A 25,558-nucleotide genomic window follows, 5' to 3' on the forward strand; every position below is an offset into this window, starting at 1 on the left:
TTTAGTCCTGGTTTAGTCCTGGTTTAGTCCTGGTTCAGTCCTGGTTCAGTCCAGGATTAGGTGTTTAGTCCCACTCTAAATCATTTTCACATTCATAAAACTAAATATGATTTCTGAACATTCACGTCAAGAAAAAACTAATGTCCAGTTCTTTTACAGAAATGGTTTTGTTCAGTTCCACCATTTCACTTTCCTGAGCTGCTCATCCCTCCACATCCTGACTCCAGAAGAGTCTGTAATAGGACCATAGAGCAAACCTCTGTGCTCACATGGGACGGTCCAACCACAGTTGCTCATTTGTATCATATGTCTCAAATGCAGAAGAACTTTCCTCTCTAAAACTGAATCTATCGCTTCTTTTACCTGAGATAAATTACAGTTTGGTTCTTGTGTTGATTCTGCTTCTGGGTTTTTCAGTCCTACACTGCCATGTTTATTTTTATCTGAACAGAGCATGTGTCTGGTTGGTTTATCCACCTGTCAATCACACCCTCTGGAATCAGGGAGATGGGACCTGGCTCCAGACTCACTCTTCTTTGTAAAGTTTTGTCAAAGCCTGTGGTTCAAGCTGGACAGGTGGCAGTTTCTATAGCAGAGATTCTCTCTCTTCAAATTGAAAATTGAGCAAATGAAACAAAATATTAAAGAAGTCATTTTAAAGTTTGTAAAATCACCAAACACTTACAGCCTTTTGAAATGAGCCTGTTTCAAATGTTAAATAATAAACGTATCTATCTAAGCAATAACTCCCTAATGCTGCTGGAGCCACAGCGCCCCCTGCTGCACACTCTGTACAGTGCACTTCTGTTTCATAAAAAAATGTGTGAAAATAAAACATGTAAATCGCGTGACTCTGGTGCTTCACTATTACCATGGAAACGGTCACAGTTATGTTGACTTAAAAGAGGAGGTATTTTACGTCTATGGGGTAAAAACTGCTGACACGTATACACATATTTACATCACCATGTTTCCTTTTATTGTTTTGAAAATGCTGTATTCACCAAAAACAGCGTATTAACATGTTTCACTTTAGTTTTTGATGCTCTGAGTTCCCCCTCCCTTTCCTCCCTCTCCATGCTAAGTCACTCCCCCTTCAGAGCGACATCACAACACAATCAGTGTGTGTCCCACAAATGAAACTGCTGAACATTACATCAGATTTGTCAGTTTTTGTTGTTTTGTTTTTGTCTTTTTGTTCATTTATGAAGAACCGTCATCTGTGAGCATGGATGATGTAGGCTTGTGGGCAGAGCCTCGTACAGGCTCATACTGCCAACCATAAGGAGGGTTTGAATAGGACCCGGGACAGTTCGCTAAAATACTCAAACATGCGTGGATGACATTTAAAACCTCTTCAGGCATGTTTCAGATGAGGTAACAAAAAGAGCATTTGGCAGAAAGCTCTTTCAGATCGACAAGTAGTGATGTAGTTAACTCATATCTGTGTAATGTGTGTGTAACGTGTGTAACATGTGTGCAAAGCGTGTGTAACGTGTAGCGTGTGTAATGTGTGTGTAACATGTGTAACGTGTGTGTGTGTGTAAAAAAACAGCCCAGACAGGTCACATTAGAGTCATTTTAATGAAGTAAAAACAAGGCAAAAGTTTGGCTCAGATTCAGAGTCAACTCAAACTCGCAAAGAACAGGAACAAGAATGGATTCAGGAACTATTTCATCACCACGACAACAACAACAACAGGACCAAATCACTGCTCCTGTCCTACAGCCTGTTCTGCTCTCATTCCTGGTTTATTCCTGGTGTAGGCCTGGTTGATTCCAGGACTAAACCAGCACCAGGTTTAGTCTTGGTCCTGGTTCAGCCCTGATTTAGTCCTGGTGCTGGTTTAGTCCTGGTCTAGTCCTGGTCTAGTCCTGGTTCAGTCTTGGTTAAGTCCTGGTTTCTTTGCGAGTCTGCGCGGCGGTGAATGGGTCCAGACTTCTTGTATAAAAGCACTTTTTGGAGAGTTGCTCCGTTGCATTGATAAGTCTGTACCTTCTACTCGTGTCAAGGCCTCTTCAATATTCACACACACAGTTTAAACATTAAAACAAACTAAAGGATTTACAGTCTAAAGCTAGGCTAATGCTAGGCTAATTCTAACCATTTGTTTGTTAGTGGTTTTCAGGCACAGGGATGACCTTCATTTTAATGCACAAAGCTGCAAAACACTTTAATCCAGTTTAATTCTCAGCAAACCTGGATGTACTTCTGTTTAGGTTTTAAAGATGCACTGTATAACTTTTCTGCAGGAGGGTTGCTCAGATGTTACTGTTTTGCTCAGAATGTTCCATAGTAAGACCTTTTGTCTCTGCTCTATAGTTTAATCTGACCCGTAGATCATTATGTTTATATATTTTCAACATTTTAAATCACAATATTGATCGAATATTAAAATAACTTAATAACAGAAACAAGTCAACTGAATTCTGCATTAGAAAACTGCGGTGGCCAATGGGAGCTGATGTCGCTGTGAACGCCATGACAACAAAGGATCGCATGCTGTTCATGCCCCCTATGGATAGCTGCACATCACACTAGCAAACAGCGGAATTTTTTTTTGTGTGTTTTTTTTTGTATCAAAATGACTACACTGCCAAATCCTACGCCTATCAAACTGGACAGTGCACCTTTAAAGATCGTTTTTGTAATCACTGGGCCTATCCTCATGAAACAAAAACTGGCACAAAGTTCAACATCTTCTCTGTCAGTGTAAAGAAACAAAAGTGATATCATTTTTTCACAATAGCGTCAGAAAGTGGTGCCATTATTCAACCCCGAAGACGTGAGTGTTGTCAGGTGAAAAGGAATTTAAGCCATAAAATGACTATGACAAGTTCAGGTTCAACATTTGTGTACGGTTGTCCCTCGCTATATCACAGTTCACCTTTTGTGGTCTCACTGTTTTGCGGATTTTTTTAGTGCAATTTTGCATGCTTTTTTACAATGTGAACGTGCATTGTGTTCTTCTTCCTGATTGGCTAAGGGACTGTAGACTACTATTAATCAGTCTCCTCCGTGCCATGTCTCCTGTACAGTAGAGAATGTGTTCAGCCAAATTTACATAAATGTTGGATCACTACAGTGGAGCGGCACCAGGACGAAGAGGCACGATCAGAAGAACTGTGAAATACACGCGAGTCACTATTAATGAATTAAACAACAGAGAAATTGTGAGAAAATGCCTATCTGAGAAGAATGGATAAAGTGTGTGGTGAGGGGTTTTACAGCCTTAAAACAGATATAATAATTGTGAAAAATAAAGCTGACTACTTCACGGATTTCGCCTATTGCGGGTTATTTTCAGAACGTAACCCCCACGATATTCTAGGGACCACTGTAATTATTAGACCATGGCCTCTATCTGAAACTGTGAACATCATCATTAAAACATGTCGAACAAACTGGCGTAAAGTGTTTTCAGCACGGTCACATGTGCAGTGGTTTAGTTGGACGGTAAAAGTTTAAATCTTTCACATATTGAGGAAATGTCACAAGTTAAAACCATAGCCTGTATAAAGGAAGTGGACTGAGTGAGTGTCACCCACAGCGTTCAGCTTCAGCCAATGAAGCGCTTATTAACGTTCATGTTTTGATTTAGAGACAGAGAGAAATAAAAAACCCAGAATCATGTAGAGCGGGATAAACCCAACATCACGATGGTCAGAATGACGAGTCTGACAGCAGTAGTTACAGAGAGAGGGGCCACAGTTTTTCAACAGAAAATGAGTTGGAGCCAAAGTCGACTGTGCCGAAACACGCCTATGCTCACTTCCTGTTTGGAACGTGGCAGCTAGCAGGTTAGCTATGTCCATTTATATATACAGTCTATGGGTTAATACAATAGGAATGTACAGAGAAAAAAAAAACAACAACATTACATTTAAATACAACTGTAACATTTGAAATTCAAGACCTTTCAAAATAAAACACGAACATTCAAAACAATAAAACATTTCAGCAGAAATTAAATTGCAAAAGGAACAGTTCATATAAAAAGCAGGTGTAGGAAGAATATAAAATGTGAGAGGAATGGCCCAGAAATGCGACCTGGAAACAACTCAAATAAATACAAAAACAGAAATAAATGACAGACTTTGCAGGAAAATGAGACATTTCTGGTGAAAATAATAAACGTTTCAGTCGTGTTTCAGTCATGGCGTTTAAAGAGGAGGTATTTTACTTCTCTAGGACAGATCATGTATTTAGATCACCCTGTTATTTTTTGTTGTTTTGAAAATGCTATATTCAACCAAAACAACGTATTAACATGTTTTATAAGTTTCATGTTTGTTTGTGAGTCTCTTCTTCCTTTGCTCTCTGTGCTAATTCACTCCTCCTTCAGAGCGCTATCACAACACAATCTGCAGCATCCCACTAATGAAACTACTGCACACTGGTCTGTGAAGTTGCTGTGTGCAGTTTTGTATCATGTTTTTGTATATTTATGGAGAATTGTCATGTGGGAGCATGGGTGATGAAGACTTGTGGGTGGAGCCTCATACAGGCTCGTACTGCTAACTGTAAAGAGAGTTCGAATAGGGCCTGGAACAGATCGCTAAAATAAACATGCATGGATGACATTTAAAACCTCTTCAGGCATGTTTTTGATAAGGAACATTGTTAAAACACAGCAGAAGGCTCCAAAAAGTCCATTTCGCAGAATACCTCCTCTTTAAATGAGTGTTTTTTGTTTTTTTTTTGCTGGTGCCAAAGTTTTAACCCTTTTTCAAATTATTCAAATAAAACATGAAAAAAGAGATTTTAAAACCATTGGGACTTCTTGGGAAAACAAAACATTTTCTTATAAAATGTTGTTTCCCATCATAAATCCAATGGACATATTTACAGTTGTCTTTCGAGTGATGTCAGGATGTTTCAGGAGTTAAGACCTCATTGAGTGGAGTGTTTTAATCACACATATGTAACTGGTTTGATATTAGTTACATTCTGAGTAAAACGTAACTCAGATTTGTGTTTCCAAATGTTGAATATTTATTAAAAAAATACTGAAGTGCTTTTACAGTTTTTCCTAATTTTATCACAAAAAATAATAAAAATTCCTCACCAATTTTTGGCAAAGACAAAATATGTCTCTAAATGTTTGGCAAATTTGTTGTAGCTTCATCAAAAATGTTTAAACTCAAGGAGTCACTGTTCTGATCTGATTTGGGTCATTTTAGGCCAAAACGTTCAGCAACATTTAACCCTAAAAGTTATTTCTAATTCTATTATTTTCTATTATGTAAAGTTTTCAATTGAATATTTAATTTTAAATTCATTTGGTTTTCTGCAATAAACTTGGGAGCTTTTATTTATTTTAGTGTAGTTGTTCAACAGTTTGTTGAGTTGTGTCTCGTCCTGTGCTGTGAGTTTGTTTGTGCGGTTTTACAATTTACAATTTTAGTGGTTTTAAAACAAAGTGATGAGCAGCTCAGAGCCTCAACCACCATCTCGTCCCTCTCCTCACACCTCGTTTTCCCGCGCTTTCCACAGTTTTCGTGCTCTTTCCACAGTTTTCGTGCTCTTTCCACAGTTTTCGTGCTCTTTCCACAGTTTTCGTGCTCTTTCCACAGTTTTCGTGCTCTTTCCACAGTTTTCCAGCTCTTTCCGGTGCTGATTCTGTTGGATCCAGTCACGCCCAGTTCATGTAACAGTTTAAAATGAGAAACCTTTAAAATGTTTTTGTGTAGAGCCAGAGACTCGTGGAGAGGCCCATTCAGTCCAGATCGCACGGTTTAATCTTGGTTTAGACGTGGCTTTCATCCGGTTTAGACCCAGTTTATGACAAGTTTAGCAGTTCAGTCCTGGTTCAGTACTTGTTCAGACCCGGCACAGAGGTCTGATTCAGTTTAAATGCTCCATAAATATCCTTTTTCTGCAACCCCAAAGGTCTATTTAGTCTCAAACAGGGTCTGTTCCAGTCTGAATCCTGATTCAGTCCTGGTTCAGGCCTGGTTCAGGCCTGGTTCAGGCCTGGTTCAGGCCTGGTTCAGGCCTGGTTCAGGCCTGGTTCAGGCCTCACATAATCCCACTGGTCACATTGAAAGCTGTTATACAGCTTTGGGGTGATGGATCAAACCTGGTTTAGTCCTGGGTCTCAGCTCAGACCTCCTGTAGTCCTGGTTTAGTCCATGGGTTAGTCCTGGGTTCTGGTTTAGTCGTGTTTTCAGTTCTGGTTCAGTCCTGGTTCAGTCCTGGTTCAGTCCTGGTTCAGGCCTGGTTCAGGCCTGGTTCAGGCCTGGTTCAGGCCTGGTTCAGGCCTGGTTCAGGCCTGGTTCAGGCCTGGTTCAGGCCTGGTTCAGGCCTGGTTTAGTCCTCACATGATCCCGTTGGTCACATACTGAAAGCTGTCGTACAGTTTTGTGGTGATGGACCTCATGGAGCCGTCCACCAGCTGCTCCACTAGACCCTGCAGCTGCTCCTCCGTCAGGCTCATGTGGAACCTTTCCTTCAGCCCACGGATGGTGCTGGAGCCATGGAAACAGGGCAGGTGTGACCCTGACAGACAAGAGGAGAGGAGAGTTAGACAGGAGCAGAGGAGAATAGGAGCAGAGGAGAGGAGAGTTAGGCAGGAGCAGAGGAGAGACAGGAGCAGAGAGAGAGACAGGAGCAAAGAGAGAGACAGTAGCAGAGAGAGAGACAGGAGCAGAGGAGAGGAGAGTTAGGCAGGAGCAGAGGAGATACAGGAGCAAAGAGAGAGACAGGAGCAGAGAGAGAGACAGTAGCAGAGAGAGAGAGACAGGAGCAGAGGAGAGTCAGACAGGAGCAAAGAGAGAGAGAGACAAGAGCAAGGAGAGAAACAAAAGCAGAGAGAGAGACAGGAGCAGAGGAGAGGAGAGTTAGGCAGAAGCAGAGGAGAGACAGGAGCAAAGGAAAGGAGAGTTAGACAGGAGCAGAGAGAGACAGGAGTAGAGAGAGAGACAGGAGCAGAGGAGAGAGTCAAACAGAAGCAGATAGAGAGACAGGAGCAGAGAGAGAGAGACAGGAGCAGAGAGAGAGACAGGAGCAGAGGAGAGACAGGAGCAGAGGAGAGACAGGAGCAGAGGAGAGACAGGAGCAGAGGAGAGACAGGAGCAGAGGAGAGACAGGAGCAGAGGAGAGGAGAGTTAGACAGGAGCAGAGGAGAGATAGGAGCAAAGAGAGAAACAGGAGCAGAGAGAGACAGGAGCAGAGAGAGAGAGAGAGAGAGAGACAGGAGCAGAGGAGAGGAAAGTTAGGCAGAAGCAGAGGAGAGACAGGAGCCGAGGAAAGGAGAGTTAGACAGGAGCAGAGGAGAGACAGGAGCAAAGAGAGAGACAGTAGCAGAGAGAGAGACAGGAGCAGAGAGAGAGACAGGCGCAGAGGAAAGGAGAGTTAGACAGGAGCAGAGAGAGAGAGACAGGAGCAAAAAGAGAGACAGGAGCAGAGGAAAGGAGAGTCAGACAGGAGCAGAGAGAGAGAGACAGGAGCCGAGGAGAGGAGAGTTAGACAGAAGCAGAGAGAGAGAGACAGGAGCAGAGGAGAGGCAGGAGGAGAAAAAAGGAGAGTTAGGCAGGAGCAGAGGAGAGACAGGAGCAAAGAGAAACAGGAGCAGAGAGAGAGACAGGAGCAGAGGAAAGGAGAGTCAGACAGGAGCAGAGAGAGAGACAGGAGCAGAGGAGAGGAGAGTTAGGCAGAAGCACAGAGAGAAACAGGAGCAGAGAGAGAGACAGGAGCAGAGAGAGAGAGACAAGAGGAGAGGAGAGTTAGGCAGAAGCAGAGGAGAGACAGGAGCAAAGAGAGAGACAGGAGCAGAGGAGAGGAAAGTTAGGCAGAAGCAGAGGAGAGACAGGAGCAGAGGAAAGGAGAGTTAGACAGGAGCAGAGGAGAGACAGGAGTAAAGAGAGAGACAGTAGCAGAGGAAAGGAGAGTTAGACAGGAGCAGAGAGAGAGACAGGAGCAAAGAGAGACAGGAGCAGAGGAAAGGAGAGTCAGACAGGAGCAGAGGAGAGGAGAGTTAGGCAGAAGCAGAGGAGAGACAGGAGCAAAGGAAAGGAGAGTTAGACAGGAGCAGAGAGAGAGACAGAAGCAGAGAGAGAGAGACAGGAGCAGAGGAGAGAGTCAAACAGAAGCAAATAGAGAGACAGGAGCAGAGAGAGATAGGGGAGCAGATGAGAGAGTCAAACAGGAGCAGATAGAGAGACAGGAGCAGAGAGAGAGAGGGGAGCAGATGAGAGAGTCAAACAGGAGCAGAGAGAGATAGAGGAGTAGAGAGAGAGAGAGAGAGAGAGAGAGAGACAGGAGCAGAGAGAGAGACAGGAGCAGAGAGAGAGAGACAGGAGCAGAGAGACAGGAGCAGAGAGAGAGAGAGACAGGAGCAGAGAGAGAGACAGAAGCAGAGAGACAGGAGCAGAGAGGGAGACATGAGCAGAGAGACAGGAGCAGAGAGAGAGACATGAGCAGAGAGACAGGAGCAGAGAGAGACAGGAGCAGAGAGAGACAGGAGCAGATGAGAGAGTCAAACAGAAGCAGATAGAGAGACAGGAGCAGAGAGAGAGAGGGGAGCAGATGAGAGAGTCAAACAGGAGCAGAGAGAGACAAAGGAGCAGAGAGAGAGACAGGAGCAGAGAGAAAGTCAGGAGCAGAGAGAGAGACATGACCAGAGAGACAGGAGCAGAGAGAGACACAGAAGCAGAGAGAGAGAGAGACAGGAGCAGAGAGAGAGACATGAGCAGAGAGACAGGAGCAGAGTGCTTTTATTATCATCATTGGTATTGAGCATCGAGTCTATTCCTTAGTATCAAAATCAAGTTAGACATTTTAGTATGGTGTGCCAGATGCCCTCCCCATGTGGCAGATGCCCTCCCCGTGTGCCAGATGCCCTCCCCATGTGTCAGATGCCCTCCCCATGTGTCAGATGCCCTCCCCGTGTGCCAGATGCCCTCCCCATGTGTCAGATGCCCTCCCCGTGGGTCAGATGCCCTTCTGTACCTTGCTGCATGATCTCCACAATCTGTAGGACTTTCTCCATGTGTTTCCGTGCAGCGATGAGTCCCTGAAGCATCAACATCTTGTAATAAATAAACATGTCTCCGTCCAGACCTCCCATCACCTGAAGGACACAGGACAAGAGACAATATGAGACACAGTGACATGTCTCTGCCCATGACCTCAGAGACAGAGCAGACACCAGACACGTGGCATCACAACAGGTCAATCACAAGAACAACATTTGATGTACGGCTGAAGACGATATAGACCATAAACAATAACACTGAAACTAATTTATTTTACTAACACAATAATGCTAAAGCTGAATAACCAACTACCCAAAAAACTACTCTAAATGTACCTTGTTGTTGAAAAAACATCACCTGCAATACAGAATAACAAAACACTTCAGTAGTTATTTTGCTATCTATAATGAGTTATAGGTGTCATTTATTCAATCCTCCACAGCCAAGATAAGAAAAATCCTTACACCAGTACAAAGAAAAAGTACCACCATAAATACTGACCCCCAAAAATAATTGTTCCATCTGTCAAATATTAGTATAAGTCGATGTAGTAAGTATCATGACAGACAACAGAGTCAATGTATTCACCATTTCTGATCTATGTTAATGTTGTTTTCTCTTCACAAACAGACCTGGAGTTGTGTTTTGTTTCATTCACACATGTTTAACACACAGACCCTGCATATTTAGACTGACCTCTTCTCTCAAATAGAAAACATTCAGGAAGTGCCCCACTGTGGTTTTAAATTCCACACACCTTCACTAGAATCATTTGCATGATTTCGGCCATGGAATTGCCAATCTCTACTGAACTAAAGGTAAAAGGAGCTGTTAACTTGAAGACTACCACTTCATGACATTACAATAGAGCATTTTGAGCACTGAGTCCAATATAGGACCTTTAAACTCATAGAAAGAAATCTTAAAAGAATAGAGTGTTCTGAACCTGTGGAGCGTCCGCCATGTTGGGCACAGAGTATTCTCCCAAAAAAAACAACAATTACAGCTATATGTGTAAACCCTCAGTCGTCGGGCTAACTATACTGTAAACTGTTTACAGTTTCAGTGTAGTTAGCCCCTCCCTTCAGATAGATATAAGGCAGTGGCCACCAGAGTTTCACAGCAGCGAAACGTCTTCACTCTTACAATGATTTGTCCAGTTGACAGATTTTAACTTCGTCTTTTGCTAACAATTACAGCTCCATCAAAGACTTTTTTTAAGCATCAAATCTCACCATATTAAACTGTAGTGCGCCCTCAAGTGGCCACTAACATACACTACGGCTAAAAAAGATGTAATCAAATAATTTATGTGGACTCAAGTCAACGATGACTATAGTTTTTTGTCAATTATGTTTTGTTTCATCATAAACGTTTATTTTGTTTTGTTTCATTTATTTTAACTGTTATATTTACATTTAAGGCACACTGGGACTCTGCACATCAAAAACATGCCTGCAGTAGTGGGGTGGAAGGCAGAGAGCAAAAGGAGGAGGGATTCAAAATGAAACTGAAACTTATAAAATATATTAATGCTGTTTTTAGCAAATGTAGCATTTTTAAAGCAATAAAAGATGACATGGTGATCTAAACATGCTATGTGTTACAGTTAAAACTCCATAAAAGTAAAATACTCCCTCTTTAATATGAGAGTTATAAGTTTATGCAGCCAATCTCAAACATATAATGATATGGTTCAACATTTGTGGATCAGAAGTTTGGAGAGAAACAGAAAAAGTATCGCTCACGTCCACAAACTCAGAGGTGAGTTTAAACGCCGACGTCTCAAAGCCCAGGTTTCGAGGAGAGCTGGACAAAATGAAGCCGAAGTCAATGTGAATGATGTGTCCCTCAGAGTCCAGCAAGATGTTCCCATTGTGTCTGAAAAACAAGACAGACCTGGTTCAGTCCCTGGTTCAGTCCCTGATTTAGTCCTGGTTTAGTCCTTGTTAAGTCTCCGGTTCGGTCCTGGTTCAGTCCTGGTTTAGTTCTGCTTTAGTCCTGGTTCAGTCCTGGTTCAGTCCTGGTTTAGTCCTGGTTTAGTCCTGGTTTAGTCCTGGATCAGTCCTGGTTCAGTCCTGGTTCAGTCCTGGTTCAGTCCTGGTTCAGTCCTGGTTTAGTTCTGGTTCAGTCGTGGTTTAGTCTATGGTTTAGTCTATGGTTTAGTCCTGGTCTAATTCTGGTCCAGTACCTGTCTTTGACCTGCAGTAAGTAGCAGATGAGGCTGTATCCTGCACAGCTCTGCACAAAGTTCCTCTGAGCTGAAAGAAACGCTTCAGTCGTGAAACTGCCGTGTTCCTGAAGGAAGTAATCCAACAGGGAGAGCTGGCTCTGTTTACGCACCTGTACAGAGACAGACAGGTGAGAGTCAGACAGAGAGAAAGTGAGACTGACTGGTCTGTTATTAATGCTCATATCTTGAATTAGGGACAAAATAGTGAAATAAAAACCCCAGATTAAAACCAACTTAATGTTAGAATGACGAATCTAACAGCAGGAGTTACAGAGAGAGAGGGCACGTTTTTTCAATAGGAAATGAATTGGAGCCAGAGTCGATGGAGCGGGATAGAAATGTCTTGAGACTCTGGAGCAGGGACAGGTGGGAGACAGGTGACACTGACCTGGTGCAGGGATACAGCATTGAGCACTGGTTCGATCATTCCGCTGTCTGATGACATCACCACGATTTTGTATGGCTTTATCCAGAGTGGCACTCGCTCCTGCTGCCAAATACTCTGTACACACAATTATACACAAATATATAAATATACAAACTACTATTATTATGACTTCTATAGGCCTTAAGCCTGACTACAACTATAATAACCACAGGCCTCCTGACGCCAGAAAACACATTAATATGTGTATATTAATATATGCACTACTGTGTCGACAGAACATTATGCACACAGGGTTTTCAAAAGATTTTAGTTTTGATTTTTGCTCTAATCGATTAGATAAAATGTGTAAACATGAGTGATCGATATTCTTAAATCAGACCTATTCTGCTAAATCCACTTTTCAGAGCTTTTATCCATGTTACAGTTGTTTCCTTCTCAGTGACCGTCTCAAGTTGTATCTACCACCGTTTTCACCTCCACTATTACATGCCCAATGCTCTCTATTTACTTCCTTACCCAATTTTATTTTCTTAATCAGTGACACACTTAGAATTCAGCAGCATCATGTAGTCTTTTTTGTACAAATGGAAAAAGTCTGCTACTCGCTACTGCAGCGATCCATAGGAGGCCCGATAAAGTGTTTCTTTGAGTAGAAGAGTTCCTCATGATTTGACCTTTCCACTTGTACAGTAACAACAGTTTATTTGTGTCCCAAACATGACTTTAATCTCTGTATTCTGCTCATTTGTGTGTGTTGCTCAGAGACCTGTTTTAATGCAGTTTATACATGTGATATTATGATAGTGTTATAAATGTATTGTTTCAGACCTGGAGTTGCTTTAGGACCTGGTAGGCTAACAGCTCCTGTCTCAGGTCGTCTCCACACTTGACAATCACCGACAGGAGCCTCCAGTTTGGCAGGTGCCCGTATGGAGAGCCCTCTCGTATACGCCTGAACAGAGACAAGGTCAGGAATCAGGGGTCAACAGGGTCAGGGGTCAAGAGAGTCAGGGAATCACTCTACAGAATGATTTTCAGGCATAAGTGCACACAGTACACTGTCTGAAGCTTTGTTACTCAAGTTAAACTTTAATCTGACTGAAAAAAGAAAAGAGCTGACTTGTGCTGTGAGCTGATTTGTTCTGTTGAACTAGTCCCTCTCAAATAACTTTACAGGCACAAGGTAGCATTAGTATTAGCATTAGCCGACAGTTTTTCAGTGAGTCTCTCACGTTTTTGTGTAAAAACTCATAAACAGAAACATGAGCTCGGGTTGATCACAGGCTCCTGAAAATGTGTCAATTACATCAATTTTGTGTTCTTCAGTTAATCAGACTGTTTGATAATGGGTGCATTGTCACCATGGTAACAGCTAAACATTCCACCATACACATACATGTAGTAAACCCCCAGTGTGATGTCATTACAAAAGTAGTAGTAGCAGTAATAGTAGTGGTAGCAGCAGCAGTAGCAGTAACAGTAGTAGTAGTAGTAGTAGTAGCAGTAACAGTAGTAGAAGTAGTAGTAGTAGTAGTAGTAGCAGCAGTAATAGTAGTAATAATAGTAGTAGTAGTAGTAGTAGTAGTAGTAGTAGCAGAAGTAGCAGTAATAGTAGTCGTAGTAGCAGCAGCAGTAATAGTAGTAGTAATAGTAGTAGTAGTAGTAGCAGTAGCAGTAGTAGCAGCAGCAGTAGCAGTAATAGTAGTAGAAGTAGTAGTAGCAGTAGTAGTAGTAGCAGCAGTAATAGTAGTAATAATAGTAGTAGTAGTAGTAGTAGTAGCAGAAGTAGTAGTAATAGTAGTCGTAGTAGCAGCAGCAGTAATAGTAGTAGTAATAGTAGTAGTAGTAGTAGTAGTAGTAGTAGCAGCAGTAGCAGTAATAGTAGTAGTGACAGCAATAGTAGTAGTAATAGTAGTAGCAGCAGTAGCAGTAATAGTAGTAGTAGCAGCAGCAGTAGCAGTTATAGTAGTAGTATTTAGCAGTAGCAGTAGTAGTAGCAGTAACAGTAGTAGTAGTAGTAGTAGCAGTAACAGTAGTAGTAGCAGCAGTAGTAGTAACAGTAGTAGTAGCAGTAGTAGTAGTAACAGTAGTAGTAGTAGTAGTAGTAGTAGTAGTAGTAGCAGTAACAGTAGTAGTAGCAGCAGTAGTAGTAACAGTAGTAGTAGTAGTAGTAGTAGTAGTAGCAGCAGTAGCAGTAATAGTAGTAGTGACAGCAATAGTAGTAGTAATAGTAGTAGCAGCAGTAGCAGTAATAGTAGTAGTAGCAGCAGCAGTAGCAGTTATAGTAGTAGTAGCGGCAGTAATAGTAGTAGTAGTAGCAGTAACAGTAGTAGTAGTAGTAGTAGCAGTAACAGTAGTAGTAGCAGCAGTAGTAGTAACAGTAGTAGTAGCAGTAGTAGTAGTAACAGTAGTAGTAGCAGTAGTAGTAGTAACAGTAGTAGTAGTAGTAGTAGTAGTAGTAGTAGTAGTAGCAGTAACAGTAGTAGTAGCAGCAGTAGTAGTAACAGTAGTAGTAGTAGTAGCAGTAGTAGTAGTAGCAGTAGTAGCAGTAATAGTAGTAATAGTAGTAGTAGTAGCAGCAGTAGCAGTAATAGTAGTAGCAGCAGTAGCAATAACAGTAGTAGTAGTAGTAGCAGCAGTAGCAGTTATAGTAGTAGTATTAATAGTATTAGTAGTAGTACCTGACTTTCTCCTCCCAGGGCTCCTTGAGTGCCACCGCAGAGGGGTCCTCTGGGTCCCGTCTGAATGTGGTGGGCGTGTGTGCGAGGTTTTCAGAGAGGCGGCGGCGGATGTCTCCTGCGGCGATGAACACGGGCTCTTTACTCTCCAGACTGGTCAGACTGTCCACAGAGAACTGACTGATGTTATCACTGCTGCTTGTTTGACCCTCGCCCTGGACATGGAACAGAAGGGGAAAAGTATTGAAACATTTTAGTAACATCATGCTGGCGGTGTTCTACATGGATGTCCATGTTTGCTAATGACACATAGAGCTTTTTACAGAGTAGTGCCTTCAGTTAGCTTCACACACTTAGACATTATTAACCAGAAATATGTATTTATTAGTTTTACTAGATATAAAGAGTCCTGCTGCTCGTCTGAGCCTCACCCTGGACACAGTGGATAAGACACATTCAGAGAGGGATGGAAGTTTAAAGTGTAACTAAAACCTAAATCCACTTTTGTGTTACTACTGTGTATGTGGTGTGTTAACAGCATTATCTACTGCACCTAGTGTGTCTGGATGTCTCCCCTAGCCCCTGACCCCTCACTCACTCCACAGCCCCTAACCTATTGCTAACGCTAGCAGGAACAACCTTGGGGAAAGAAGGTGCCTGATTTGTCTGTTATTAATGTTCGTATCTTGATTTAAGGACAAAATAGTGAAGTAAAAAACACCAGGATCATGTAGAGCAGGTTAAAGCCAACATTTTAAGGTCAAAATGATGAGCCGGACAACAGCAGTTACAGAGACAGGAGCAACATTTTTTCAATACAAAGTGGATTGTAGCCAGAATCCATGGAGGCGAATCATGCCCATACTCAGTTCTTGTTTGGAACACGGTGGGTAGTGGGCTAGCTATGTCCATTTATATATACAGTCTTATACTCACTGGACATTGGGACACCATTCAAAATGGCGTAACCTCTAAATAATGCCCTAAGTAGAGACTAGTGTGGACATTTGGACACAGCGTAAATGTAAGTGTGTGCTGCCTTTGATGGCCTCTGCAGTGTCAGGCTGGTGAAAAGCCTGCCCTGATTTCACATGTTCCTCTGTGGACTGACTCTAGTGCACACAAGACTTAGGGCTTCACTGTTGAGTCGGTCTTGTTCACTGCACCGCGCACCACTCACCACAAACACCATGAGCCATGTGACAAGCATCAGCTGACCACGGAGCGTGTCTCCATGATAACAAGCTTCAAGCGACAGAGCCCCATGAACCCGCACACACTCTCTTCCCTAGTGAGTGTACATGGTGGCCTTTAACTTAATAAACTGTCTAACTTACTGTCTAAATACACAGTGAGAGTGACGCCCCCTGGTGACAGCAGAGCAAAGGCACAAACAGACACAACTTGTCCTGGTCTAGTCCTGGTTTTGTCCTGGTTTTGTCCTGGTTTTGTCCTGGTTTTGTCCTGGTTTTGTCCTGGTTTTGTCCTGGTTTTGTCCTGGTTTTGTCCTGGTTTTGTCCTGGTTTTGTCCTGGTTTTGTCCTGGTTTAGTCACCTCAACCTGCAGCTGTCCAATGTCGTCTGTGGCCCAGGCTTCGTCATCGTTGTCATAGTTTTGGACAGTGGAGTAACTTCCTGCTCTGTGCTCTGATGTCATCACGCTGGCCCCGCCCCCTGGTTCTGATGTTACAGACCCAGCCCCGCCGACACTCATCCCGCCCACAGAGCCACAGTCCAGGTTCTCGGCAGATCTTGCGGTCCTAATCCGGGTCTCAGGGATTCGGATCGGGACTGGAGATGTCTCGAAGCTCTCACACTCCACCACTTCCACGTAAATGATGTACGGAGCCTGGAACAGACAAGAGGAATGAAACAGGACTAGACCAGGGCTAAATCAGGACTAATCCAGGAAAAAAGCGGGACTAAAGCAGGTCTGGTCCTAGTTCAGTCCTTGTGTAATGTAAGGAGCAATGACTTTAGTGCGAGCTCCTCCAGTGTGGCTGAGCTCCTCTGCCTGTCTGTAAAGGGCCGCCCAAGCACCCTGCAAGTCTCCTACTGTTGTAAAGAAACTTCTCCTGTGTTAGAACACCAGCCTCATGTCTCTTCTCTTCACTCTCGGGCGACTACAGTTTATTCTACAACACTGCGTCTGTGCCTGTGTGTCTCTGCATATGTGTGTCTAGCACTACAGCCTGTGTGTGTGTCTCTGAATATGTGTGTCTAGCACTACAGCCTGTGTGTGTGTCTCTGAATATGTGTGTAGCACTACAGTCTGTGTGTCTCTGAATGTGTGTGTAGCACTACAGCCTGTGTGTGTCTGAATATGTGTGTGTAGCACTACAGCCTGTGTGTCTATATATGTGTGTGGGGGTGTGTGTGTGTGGGGGTGTGTGTGTGTGTGTGGGGGTGTGTGTGCGTGTGTGTATAGACTCACTTTGTCTTTAGAGTTGAGCACCACAGCCTGAGTGTGTGTGTGTATAGACTCTTACCTTGTCTTTAGAGTTGAGCACCACAGCCTGTGTGTGTGGCACTCTGACCACGTGGTGCTGGTGGTCGGCTGTGGGCAGCCACACTCGTCCAGGCAGTTTGTGGTTGAGCAGCGACAGTTCTGAGATCAGCCTCTGGGTCTTCTGCTCCTTTGTCGGGAGAGTTGCCAAACGCTTCCCGATGCAGAGGAGGGACTTAACAAAGTCTCGCTGAGGACGGAGACGCTCGGGCTGAGGACAGGACAGGAGGGGTTAGAGCGCGTTTAGAACTGGGTCAGTCTCTGGTTTAGTCCTTTGTTAAAGCCTGCCACACAACACAAGATTTTTCAGTCTTTAACAATTTTTAAATGTGCAACAAAAAGATCAGACCACAGACATGAAGCAAGTCAGACGACATTTGAAATCTCTGAATGCAAAGACCGGGCAGTAAAAGCTAAAAGTTGTAAACTGACAAAGCTGGCACACAAACGAGCAGCAGTTTCTAGAGTAAAAACCAGTACAACTTGCTTTGAGTGTTCAAAACAGCACATTGCACTTCTAGTTTAGATGCTAGTTAAAACTGTGTCATCATTATTTGTAAAATGTGGTACAATAGTTCAGGTAAATGCAAATGCTTTTAATTCACTGAAGGCTGGTGATAAATGGCAGAGGGAGCAGAGTTGTGTTTGATGTAGGAGCACTGTGTGGATGTAAACAGACACACGTGAGGTTATACTCTTGCTTTGTGCTTCTTTACTCTAAAAGATTGTTTCAAACTGGATGAATAGTGCCGTTTAGTGGACTGGCTGTCATTATTTCTGGAGGACACATTCTAATGGGTAATACGGATGAGATTGCTGCAGTTTAACTTGGTCCCTGATTCAGTCCTGGTCCAGTCCTGATTCACCTCCTCATGCAGGTGCTCCACTCGGGGGTTGCTGCCAGTTCTCCTTAGGGCTGCTCCGTGCACGCTTGTGGCCGTGCATGCGTCCGACTTTGACCTCTGATGTGTTTTGCGAGACGGAGACACCAAGAAAACCTCATCACGAAGACCTAAAATAGACGTTTAGTTCACCTGTACATGTGTGTGTTTGTCGGTGTGTGTCTGTGTGTGTGTGTGGACATAGGCACTTCACCTGTACATGTGTGTGTGTCGTGGTTGCCGTGGTGGTTGCCATGGTGGTTGCCGTAGTTGCAGTTGTGGTTGTTCTGGTTCTGGTTAGGCTTTAGCTCTTCAGACAGGATGAGTCTTCTGAGCTTGGTTCCTCGTGAGTGTCTCTGGGTGGAGATGTGCATGTCACTGGAGTAGGCCCCTAGGAGCCAAGCGGAGAGCAGGGAGAAGGTGATGGAGCCTCGGCACCGGTGAAGCTGAAGGAGTGGATAACATTAAAGATTATTATAGATTATTGTCATTACACTGTACAGGCCAGGACTAAACCAGGACTAAACCAGGACTAAACCAGGACTAAACCAGGACTCACCAGGTAGGGTCTAATGGCATCGCCCACCTCCGTGTCCATGTGCACGTACATGCTGAGCAGCTGGGGCAGGTAGAACTCTGCATCTTCATCGGGGAAGCTGAAGAGGCGGTTGCCGATGTACGCCTGCACACCTGGCTCTTTGGACTTGTACAGATACGAGATTGCCATGGAGACGTCAAACAGCTTTGACTCGAACAGCCGCAGGAGCCACGACTGTTTGGAGGTCTGGACCGCCTCCTCCTCGTCTTCTTCCGCGATCAGCCACGGTGTGCACGGCTCCGAAGCCTTTGTGGTTTGGTCCTGGGATATGTGGTTGTGATGGGGCATAGGGAGGTCGTGGTCTGGTCTGTGGTCTGGTCTGTGGTCTGGTCTGTGGTTCTGATTGGGTTCTGTAGTGTTCTGGTTCTGGTCTAGACTTTGGCGGTGCTGATGGTTCTGATTGGGTTTCGCCTGGGTTTGGGTTTGTGCCTGGTTCTGGTCTGGTCTCTGATCTTGATGGCTCTGATTGTGTTCTGAGAGGTCCTGGTCTTGGTCTTGGTCTTGGTCTTGGTCTTGGTCTTGGTCTTGGTCTTGGTCTTGGTCTTGGTCTTGGTCTTGGTCTTGGTCTTGGTCTTGGTCTTGGTCTTGGTCTTGGTCTTGGTCTTGGTCTTGGCCCTGGTCTTGGCCCTGGTCTTGGCCCTGGTCTTGGTCTTGGTCTTGGTCTTGGTCTTGGTCTTGGTCTTGGGCCTGGTCTTGGTCCTGGTCTTGGTCCTGGTCTAGATCCCGGTCTAAGTGGTCTTGATTCTGGAGCTGGACTTTGAGGAGGACTTCTTGGCAGGCTTTTAGAGCCACTTCTGGGTCGATCACTGCAGAAAGATTCTACAATTAGCTTATTATATTTAAAGAGGGTATTTTACCAGCCTGGCTCATGATGTGTGTCGCTCTAAACTGAGTTCTACACATCAATCTGGGATAGCTCTCACTGAAAGTGATTGGAAAATGCTTATTTGAATGTGACTGGTCAAAGGGTCACGGCAGCGGAACAAGCCGAAAAAATCTAACTTTAGTAAAATCCAGCTGAGACAAAAGCACAGATATCTTTTTTCTCCACAAATAAACAGAGAGCTTCCCTCAGCACGTGTTTTTCACAAACACAATCACTAAAATAGGCCATACGTCCGTCAGCGTGGCCATATTTTTTTGGTTCATTTGGATGCTTGGCCTTTGGCTTCTGCACAAACCTCAATGCTGCTCTGTGATTGGTCCATCTACCCGATTAACCTTACAGCAGGAGTGTCTCACGATGAATTATCATGAATTTGTGAACTCACTCACTGTGCAAGTTTAGTATTTGACTACTATGGGATATTAGCTGCTAACACCTGTTTAGATCATCATGCTGCCTTTTATTGTTTGAAAATGCGAAAACAATGTATTAACATGTTTTATAATGTTCACTTTAATTTCTGACTCTCCGAGTCTCCCCTCCCTCTGCTCCCCACGCTAAGTCACTCCCCCTTCAGATCACTATCACAACACAATCAGTGTGCGTCCCACTAATGAAACTACTGCACATCACTTCAGGTTTGTCAAGTTGCTGTGTAGTTTTGTATCATGTTTTTGTATATTTATGAAGAACTATCATGAGGGAGCATGAGTGATGGAGGCTTGTGGGTGCTTGTACAGGATCATACAGCTAATATAGTAGAAAGCTTCTTATTTTTTTAAATTAAGTTTCACTCCCATTTTAAACCGGTCTAGGTGCATTCACACCGGAGAGATGGAAATCTGAACTTTAAACTAGTCCAAGAATCCCATGCATTTCACAACATCTAAAGTACAGGGTTGGCAGCTTTTACACAGATTAAGACCCCATGGAGAGACAGGGAGGGCATCTGATGCATAGGAAGGGCATCAGACACACAGGGAGGACATCTGATATACAGGGAGGACATCTGACACAGAGAGGTCTAAATGTGTGACCTGTGCCGGCGTTCAGGTCCGTCTCCATAGCGACAGGGGAAGGTGAGTGAAGAGGAGGTAGTGAGACGTCAGCGTCCGCCATCTTGGACTGGTATAAAACATAAACACAAAGTAGGTGTAAATATACATTATGCTTTTACACCAATCAAGAAGTAATTTGAAAAGAAAACTTGAAAAGTGTGTTGAAAATTACAGGAAGTAGAAAATTTGTTTTAGAGAGTTCTAAGCACACTGCCAACAGCACACTTGTAGAATTCTGTCTAAATGTTTGACAAAATGTACACAAGAAACACATTTTTCTCATACTTTAAACTTGATTTCAACAAAATAAATGTCTTTTCTTATATTTTTATTTCAATTAATAATTTCTATGACATTCGAGAAGTTTTGGCCCAGTGTATTACAAGGTTGCTAGGTAACAATTATAACAATTAATTATTCCCTAATGTGATATCATGATTTCCATGCAGGAACTAAAATTTGAAGCCTAAAATTGACAAATATTTAAAAAAAAAATTGTAAAATATTTTGTAGCATCTTAAATATAATGATCTTAACTGTGTTTTGCAAAATTAGTAGCTCAACCTGTCATAGATGCTTTAAATATTTGTAATTAAACAGTGAGCAGCAAAGTGTTATTTTGTGACGCCAAAGTAAAGTCCAGGCTGTTTAGACAATGGGGGAGGATTTCAGAAGTTTGGGGGTAAATGTGAAACAGTGAACAGGAGAAGGTTCCTCCTCACACATCTGGACCCCCTCACCCCTCCACCCTACCAATGACATCACTGACAATGACATTACACCCAGCTGTGAGCCACGCCCAAACCATGTGACCCACAGCTGGAGCAACATCTGGAGCCCATAAGAGCCACAGCATCTGGAGAGGAGTCGGGTCTAAACTGGGCTCTAAACCGGGACCAAGGTCTAAACACATCACCAACAAGCAGGACTGAACCAGGCTAAACTAGGACTAAACCAGGACTAAACTAAAGACTAAGCCAGGTCTAAACCAGGACTGAACCAGGACTAAACTAAAGACTAAGTCAGGACTAAACAAGGACTGAACCAGGACTAAACTAGGACTAAACCAGGACTAAACTAAAGACTAAGCCAGGACTAAACCAGGACTAAACTAAAGATTAAACTAGGACTGAACCAGTACTAAACCAGGACTAAACAGAACTAAACTAAAGACTAAACCAGGACTGAACCAGGACTAAACTAGAACTAAACCAGGACTAAACTAAAGACTAAGCCAGGACTAAACCAGGAATGAAACAGTACCAAACTAAAGATTAAACTAGGACTGAACCAGGACTAAACCAGGACTAAACAGAACTAAACTAAAGACTAAACCGGGACTAAACCAGGAATGAACCAGGACTAAACCAGGACTGAACCAGGACTAAACAGAACTAAACTAAAGACCAAACCAGGGTCTAAACCTGTACTAAACTAGAGTCCAAACCTGGACTAAACCAGGGTATAAAACTCGGACTAAACCAGGACAAAAGTAAGGTCCCAGAGTAGGTGAGGATGTGGACTTGGTTTGGTCTTGCTATAGTCCTGGTTTAGTCCTGGTCAAAAACAGGTTTAGTTTGTTTTTTTGTGTCCGTGTTTAATCCCTTTATCTCTTTATAGTTTATTTAGGGTGTGTGGAGGAGACGGACGCTTCCAGGTCACTGAAACATGATCCAGAAACTCAAGACCCCAAACAATCAGACCTGGTTTAATTCTAGTTCAGTCAAGGTTTGGTTCATGGTTTAGTCTGTGTTTAGACCTGGTTTAGTCCAGTTCAGTTCTGGTTCAGTCCTGGTTTACTCCAGGTTCAGTACTGGTTTAATCCAGGTTCAGTCCTGGTTTAGTCCTGGTTTAGTCCTAGTTTAGTCCTAGTTTAGTCCTGGTGCAGTCCTAGTTTAGTCCTGGTGCAGTCCTGCTGGTTGGTGATGTGTTCAGGGCAAAGTGTGAAGTTTATCATTTCACTGAGATAAGGACAGTTCTGTTTCATTTTCCGTGTAAAAAGTGTTCAAACCCAAATATCAGCTCAAAAACACAGTAAATGATGAATCACTTAAACTGTGCAAGTCCATGTTTGCCGCAGAGATGCGGGTCTTTGAGTGAAGCAGGACACTAATCTGCCTCCAAAAACACAATCCTTCAAATTTGAATGAGCTACGTGTCTCTTGTCTCTCTAAGTTTACTCTGAACAATAAATAAAAAAGACACTATATTTAAAAAATTAGAAATAAACATTACACGCCGCTGTGTTTTTAGCATTGAGCTAGTTACATTTATTAACGCAGCTGAAGCTATCATGTCTCTGAGTGTTTACTCTGGTAATTACACGGGTATAATAGATGAATATAAAGTGTGAAATATATAAGGGCGGTATAAATGTAGTTATTTAAAGCACTATTCGCGGTTAGAGACGTTTAGTTAGTTCTGAAGTGCGTTAGCTTCAGTAGCAGCTGTGTTCCAGGGGCCGCTCCCTACAGCCGCAGAGAAGAGCATCAGCCCCGGCCAACAAAACACCCCTCACCCGCTCTGTCTCCAGCGAAACCACCGTGACAACCGGCAGAGCACCGAGCCACCGACCCTGGACAACACAGGCAACACAGGCACAAACACCGATTCTTCCCCGGATTCAACCCAGAAACACGCCGACACCAGAGCGTTGATCCCGGCCTCAGCCCGGCCGCAGACCCGGGCTCAAACCCGGGCTCAGATCCGGGCTGATGGAGCGTGTCCGCCGCTGTTTGTGGAGCTCATTCCACGGTTCTGTTTGATTTATGAACCTTGCATGAGTCGAGCCTTTTAGAGGAAGTTATTCAGAGAGACACAAGAGTTTCTGGTCAGACTACTACTACTGTTTTAGACACAAACAGTTTGGACTATATCACAGATTTAGTTTGATATTTGATGCTTCATGATGATTTTACATTCCCACAGCCCCTTTAGGCCTGCTCTAAGTGCTCCTGCTCCAAAATCCTGCTCTAGAGTCCTGCTCCAGAGTTCTGCTGCTGTATCTGCCGCTAGAGTTGGCGGAGGAGAGTTGGGGGATGCCCGCTGCATGAGGCCCACCGCCCGCTCCGAACACAGTCCGAGGACAGCGCACCAACCCCGTCCACAGCACGCCCGAACCCCGCTGACGTGGACCGAGCCTTCCCCGCGGACCCTCAGACACATCCACAGACACATCCGCAGACACAGCGGAGAACACAGAAGGAGCTGCCCGAGAAGGAGCGCTCTTACCCGGCTGCAGAGGCCACTCCGCTGGAACCACCGCAGCGATCCCGACCAAACCCCGGCTCTAGCCCGGCACGAGAACCGAGGGAAAATCCAGGGCTAGTCCACGTCTGGTCCGGGTTTAATCCAGCTCAACGAGATCCGGACCGGTCCATTTGGCTCAGGTTTGTCTTGGCTCGGATCGAATCGGACAGACTTTAAAGCCACAGTGACGCAATATCCGTCAATACACATCAAAGCGCGAGAGCGGCGTTTTCCGAAAGCCCTTTCATAATAATATGTATATGTGTGTGTGTGTGTGTGTGTGTGTGTGTGTGTGTGTGTGTGTGTGTGGGGGTGTGTGTGTGTGTGTGTGTGTGTGTATATATATATATATATATATATATATATATATATATATATATATATATATATATATATATATATATGGTGTAGACCTGGTGGTACTTTGAAAGCCAAATCTTTTCTTTGGTGGTGCTTGGTGTGAAAAGTCACAGGTCAATGGAGTCAATAAAGTAAAATGTGATGAGCAGAAGTTAAAGGAATGAACACTGAAACCACAGACACATTGCAGCTACAGACTGACACAGACTCTGGATCACACACAGCTGAACTGAACCTTTCTCTCCTGAAATAAAATTGTCTCTGAGTCTGTGCGTCAAGGAAATAATTATTGTGGGGCAAAAACAAGAGCTCCATGGACAGAAGCGAGGCAAAAAAGCACAGAGGCACATTTTGCGTGTTGTGCTGCTCATAGGTCTGAAAGTTGAGGGGCATTTTTCAAATAAAATGATGTTGGTACATAACAAAGCTCCTGCTTTAACTGTGGTGAAATACTCCACTTGCACACCCACACCATTATTAGCTCTGCGCAGAACTTAAACACACTGAAAACAAGACCAAGGGAACCCCACTTGGACCAGTGCATCATGTTGTCATGTCCTTAGGCAAGACACTTCACCCACACTGCCCAGTGTGGATATGGTAGGGGTAGCTACCACACTGTCCTTCAAATAAATAAATAAATAAATAAATAAGCTGTGGCTACAAAGTGTGCACTGAATGAATAATGTGTGAAATGTAAAGCCACCAGTGACAGAAAGAGTACTGCAACTGTGTACTCTACTAAATGTACGGTTACATTGATTAAAATGACTCAGTTACAAGTACTGCTGACAAAATTGCAGTGAAAAATACTACTCAGGGTACTAGTGACTTTTTAACAGATTTTTAGCTGCATTTCAGATCAGTATTTTATATAAATGAAACAGTGCAAAGTTAAATTTGATCGTTTCAAACCACATTTCACACATTCTGAGCTCTGACCAATCAGAGTGGGCGATGCTGTTACGTGTTTGTCCGTTTAGAAACGAGCAGAGACTGAGAAGTATTGTTGTACTCACAAACAGACCTGGAGTTGTGTTTTGTTTCATTCACACATGTTTAACACACAAACCCTGCATATTTAGGCTAAGTTCTTCTCTCAAACCGAAAACACTCTGTTCCACCTTGTGATGTCATCATGTGGTAATACAGGAAGTGCTCCTCTGTGTTTTTAAACTCCACACGACATCACTAGAATCATTTGGACCATTTCAGCCCTGGATTTTCTTTCTGTCCTTTCTGTCCTCCCCCACTTTTTCTCCTCTCTTTTATTAGCTTCCTTGTCTTTCTTTTTTAGTACCCCTTTCTCTTCCTCTATTTCTCCCTTTCTCTCATTATCCCTCTTTTCCTCTTTCTCCCTCTCTGTCTCCTTCCATCCCTCTTTCTCTCTACTCTCCCTCTTTCTTCCTCTCTCTCCCTTTCTGCCTCTCTCGTTCCCTCTTTTTCCCTCTCCTCTTTCTTTCACGCTCTCTCTCCCTTTCTCTCTCTCTTTCTTTCTTTCTTTCCCTCTCTCTATTTCTCCCTCTCTCTTTATCTCTGTTTCTCCCTTTCTTTCTCTCGATTTCTCTCTTTCTTTCTTTCTTTCTTTCTTTCTATCTTTCTCTTTTCTTTTTCTCTCTCTCTTTCTATTTCTCCCTTTCTTTTTTTCTCTCAATTTCTCCTTCTCTCTCTCTTTCTCTCCTTTTCTCTCTCTTTCTTCACTAGAATCATTTGGATCATTTCATCTCTGGAGTTGCCAGTCTC

At 43.6% G+C, this 25,558-nt stretch overlaps 1 protein-coding gene across 2 annotated transcripts; it reads right to left on the reverse strand.

The window, feature by feature from the left end:
* Positions 1–1,612: 1,612 nt before the first annotated feature.
* LOC117378368 (phosphatidylinositol 4-kinase beta-like) lies at positions 1,613–23,616 on the reverse strand. Of its 2 annotated transcripts, none has more exons than XM_055225117.1 (14): positions 23,438–23,616; positions 20,186–20,273; positions 18,224–19,068; positions 17,879–18,110; positions 17,650–17,795; positions 16,767–16,994; positions 15,833–16,126; positions 14,282–14,493; positions 12,429–12,552; positions 11,601–11,714; positions 11,171–11,322; positions 10,728–10,860; positions 8,954–9,074; positions 1,613–6,502 (listed from the first exon to the last, which is right to left on the reverse strand). In XM_055225117.1, exons 2-14 carry the CDS (start codon positions 20,265–20,267, stop codon positions 6,321–6,323), a joined length of 2,865 nt encoding a protein of 954 aa, XP_055081092.1. In that variant the 5' UTR covers positions 20,268–20,273; positions 23,438–23,616; the 3' UTR covers positions 1,613–6,320. The 2 variants fall into 2 exon arrangements, with proteins under 2 accessions (XP_055081092.1, XP_055081093.1); XM_055225118.1 differs by lacking the exon at positions 23,438–23,616 and adding an exon at positions 22,725–22,834.
* Between the last annotated feature and the right edge of the window lie 1,942 nt (positions 23,617–25,558).

The sequence above is a fragment of the Periophthalmus magnuspinnatus genome, chromosome 11, assembly GCF_009829125.3.
Source record: "Periophthalmus magnuspinnatus isolate fPerMag1 chromosome 11, fPerMag1.2.pri, whole genome shotgun sequence".
In the NCBI taxonomy this organism is placed as follows: domain Eukaryota; kingdom Metazoa; phylum Chordata; class Actinopteri; order Gobiiformes; family Gobiidae; genus Periophthalmus; species Periophthalmus magnuspinnatus.

What these genes read in the sequence shown, in the direction of transcription:
- LOC117378368 (XM_055225117.1), bottom strand. Translation starts at nt 20,267, where the DNA reads ATGGCGGACGCTGACGTCTCACTACCTCCTCTTCACTCACCTTCCCCT. An exon ending in CCCTGGGAGGAGAAAGTCAG is followed by an intron (nt 12,553 to 14,281) that starts GTACTACTACTA and finishes GTCTCTGTTCAG; the next exon opens with GCGTATACGAGAGGGCTCTC. An exon ending in TCACCTCTGAGTTTGTGGAC is followed by an intron (nt 9,075 to 10,727) that starts GTGAGCGATACT and finishes TGTGTCCTTCAG; the next exon opens with GTGATGGGAGGTCTGGACGG.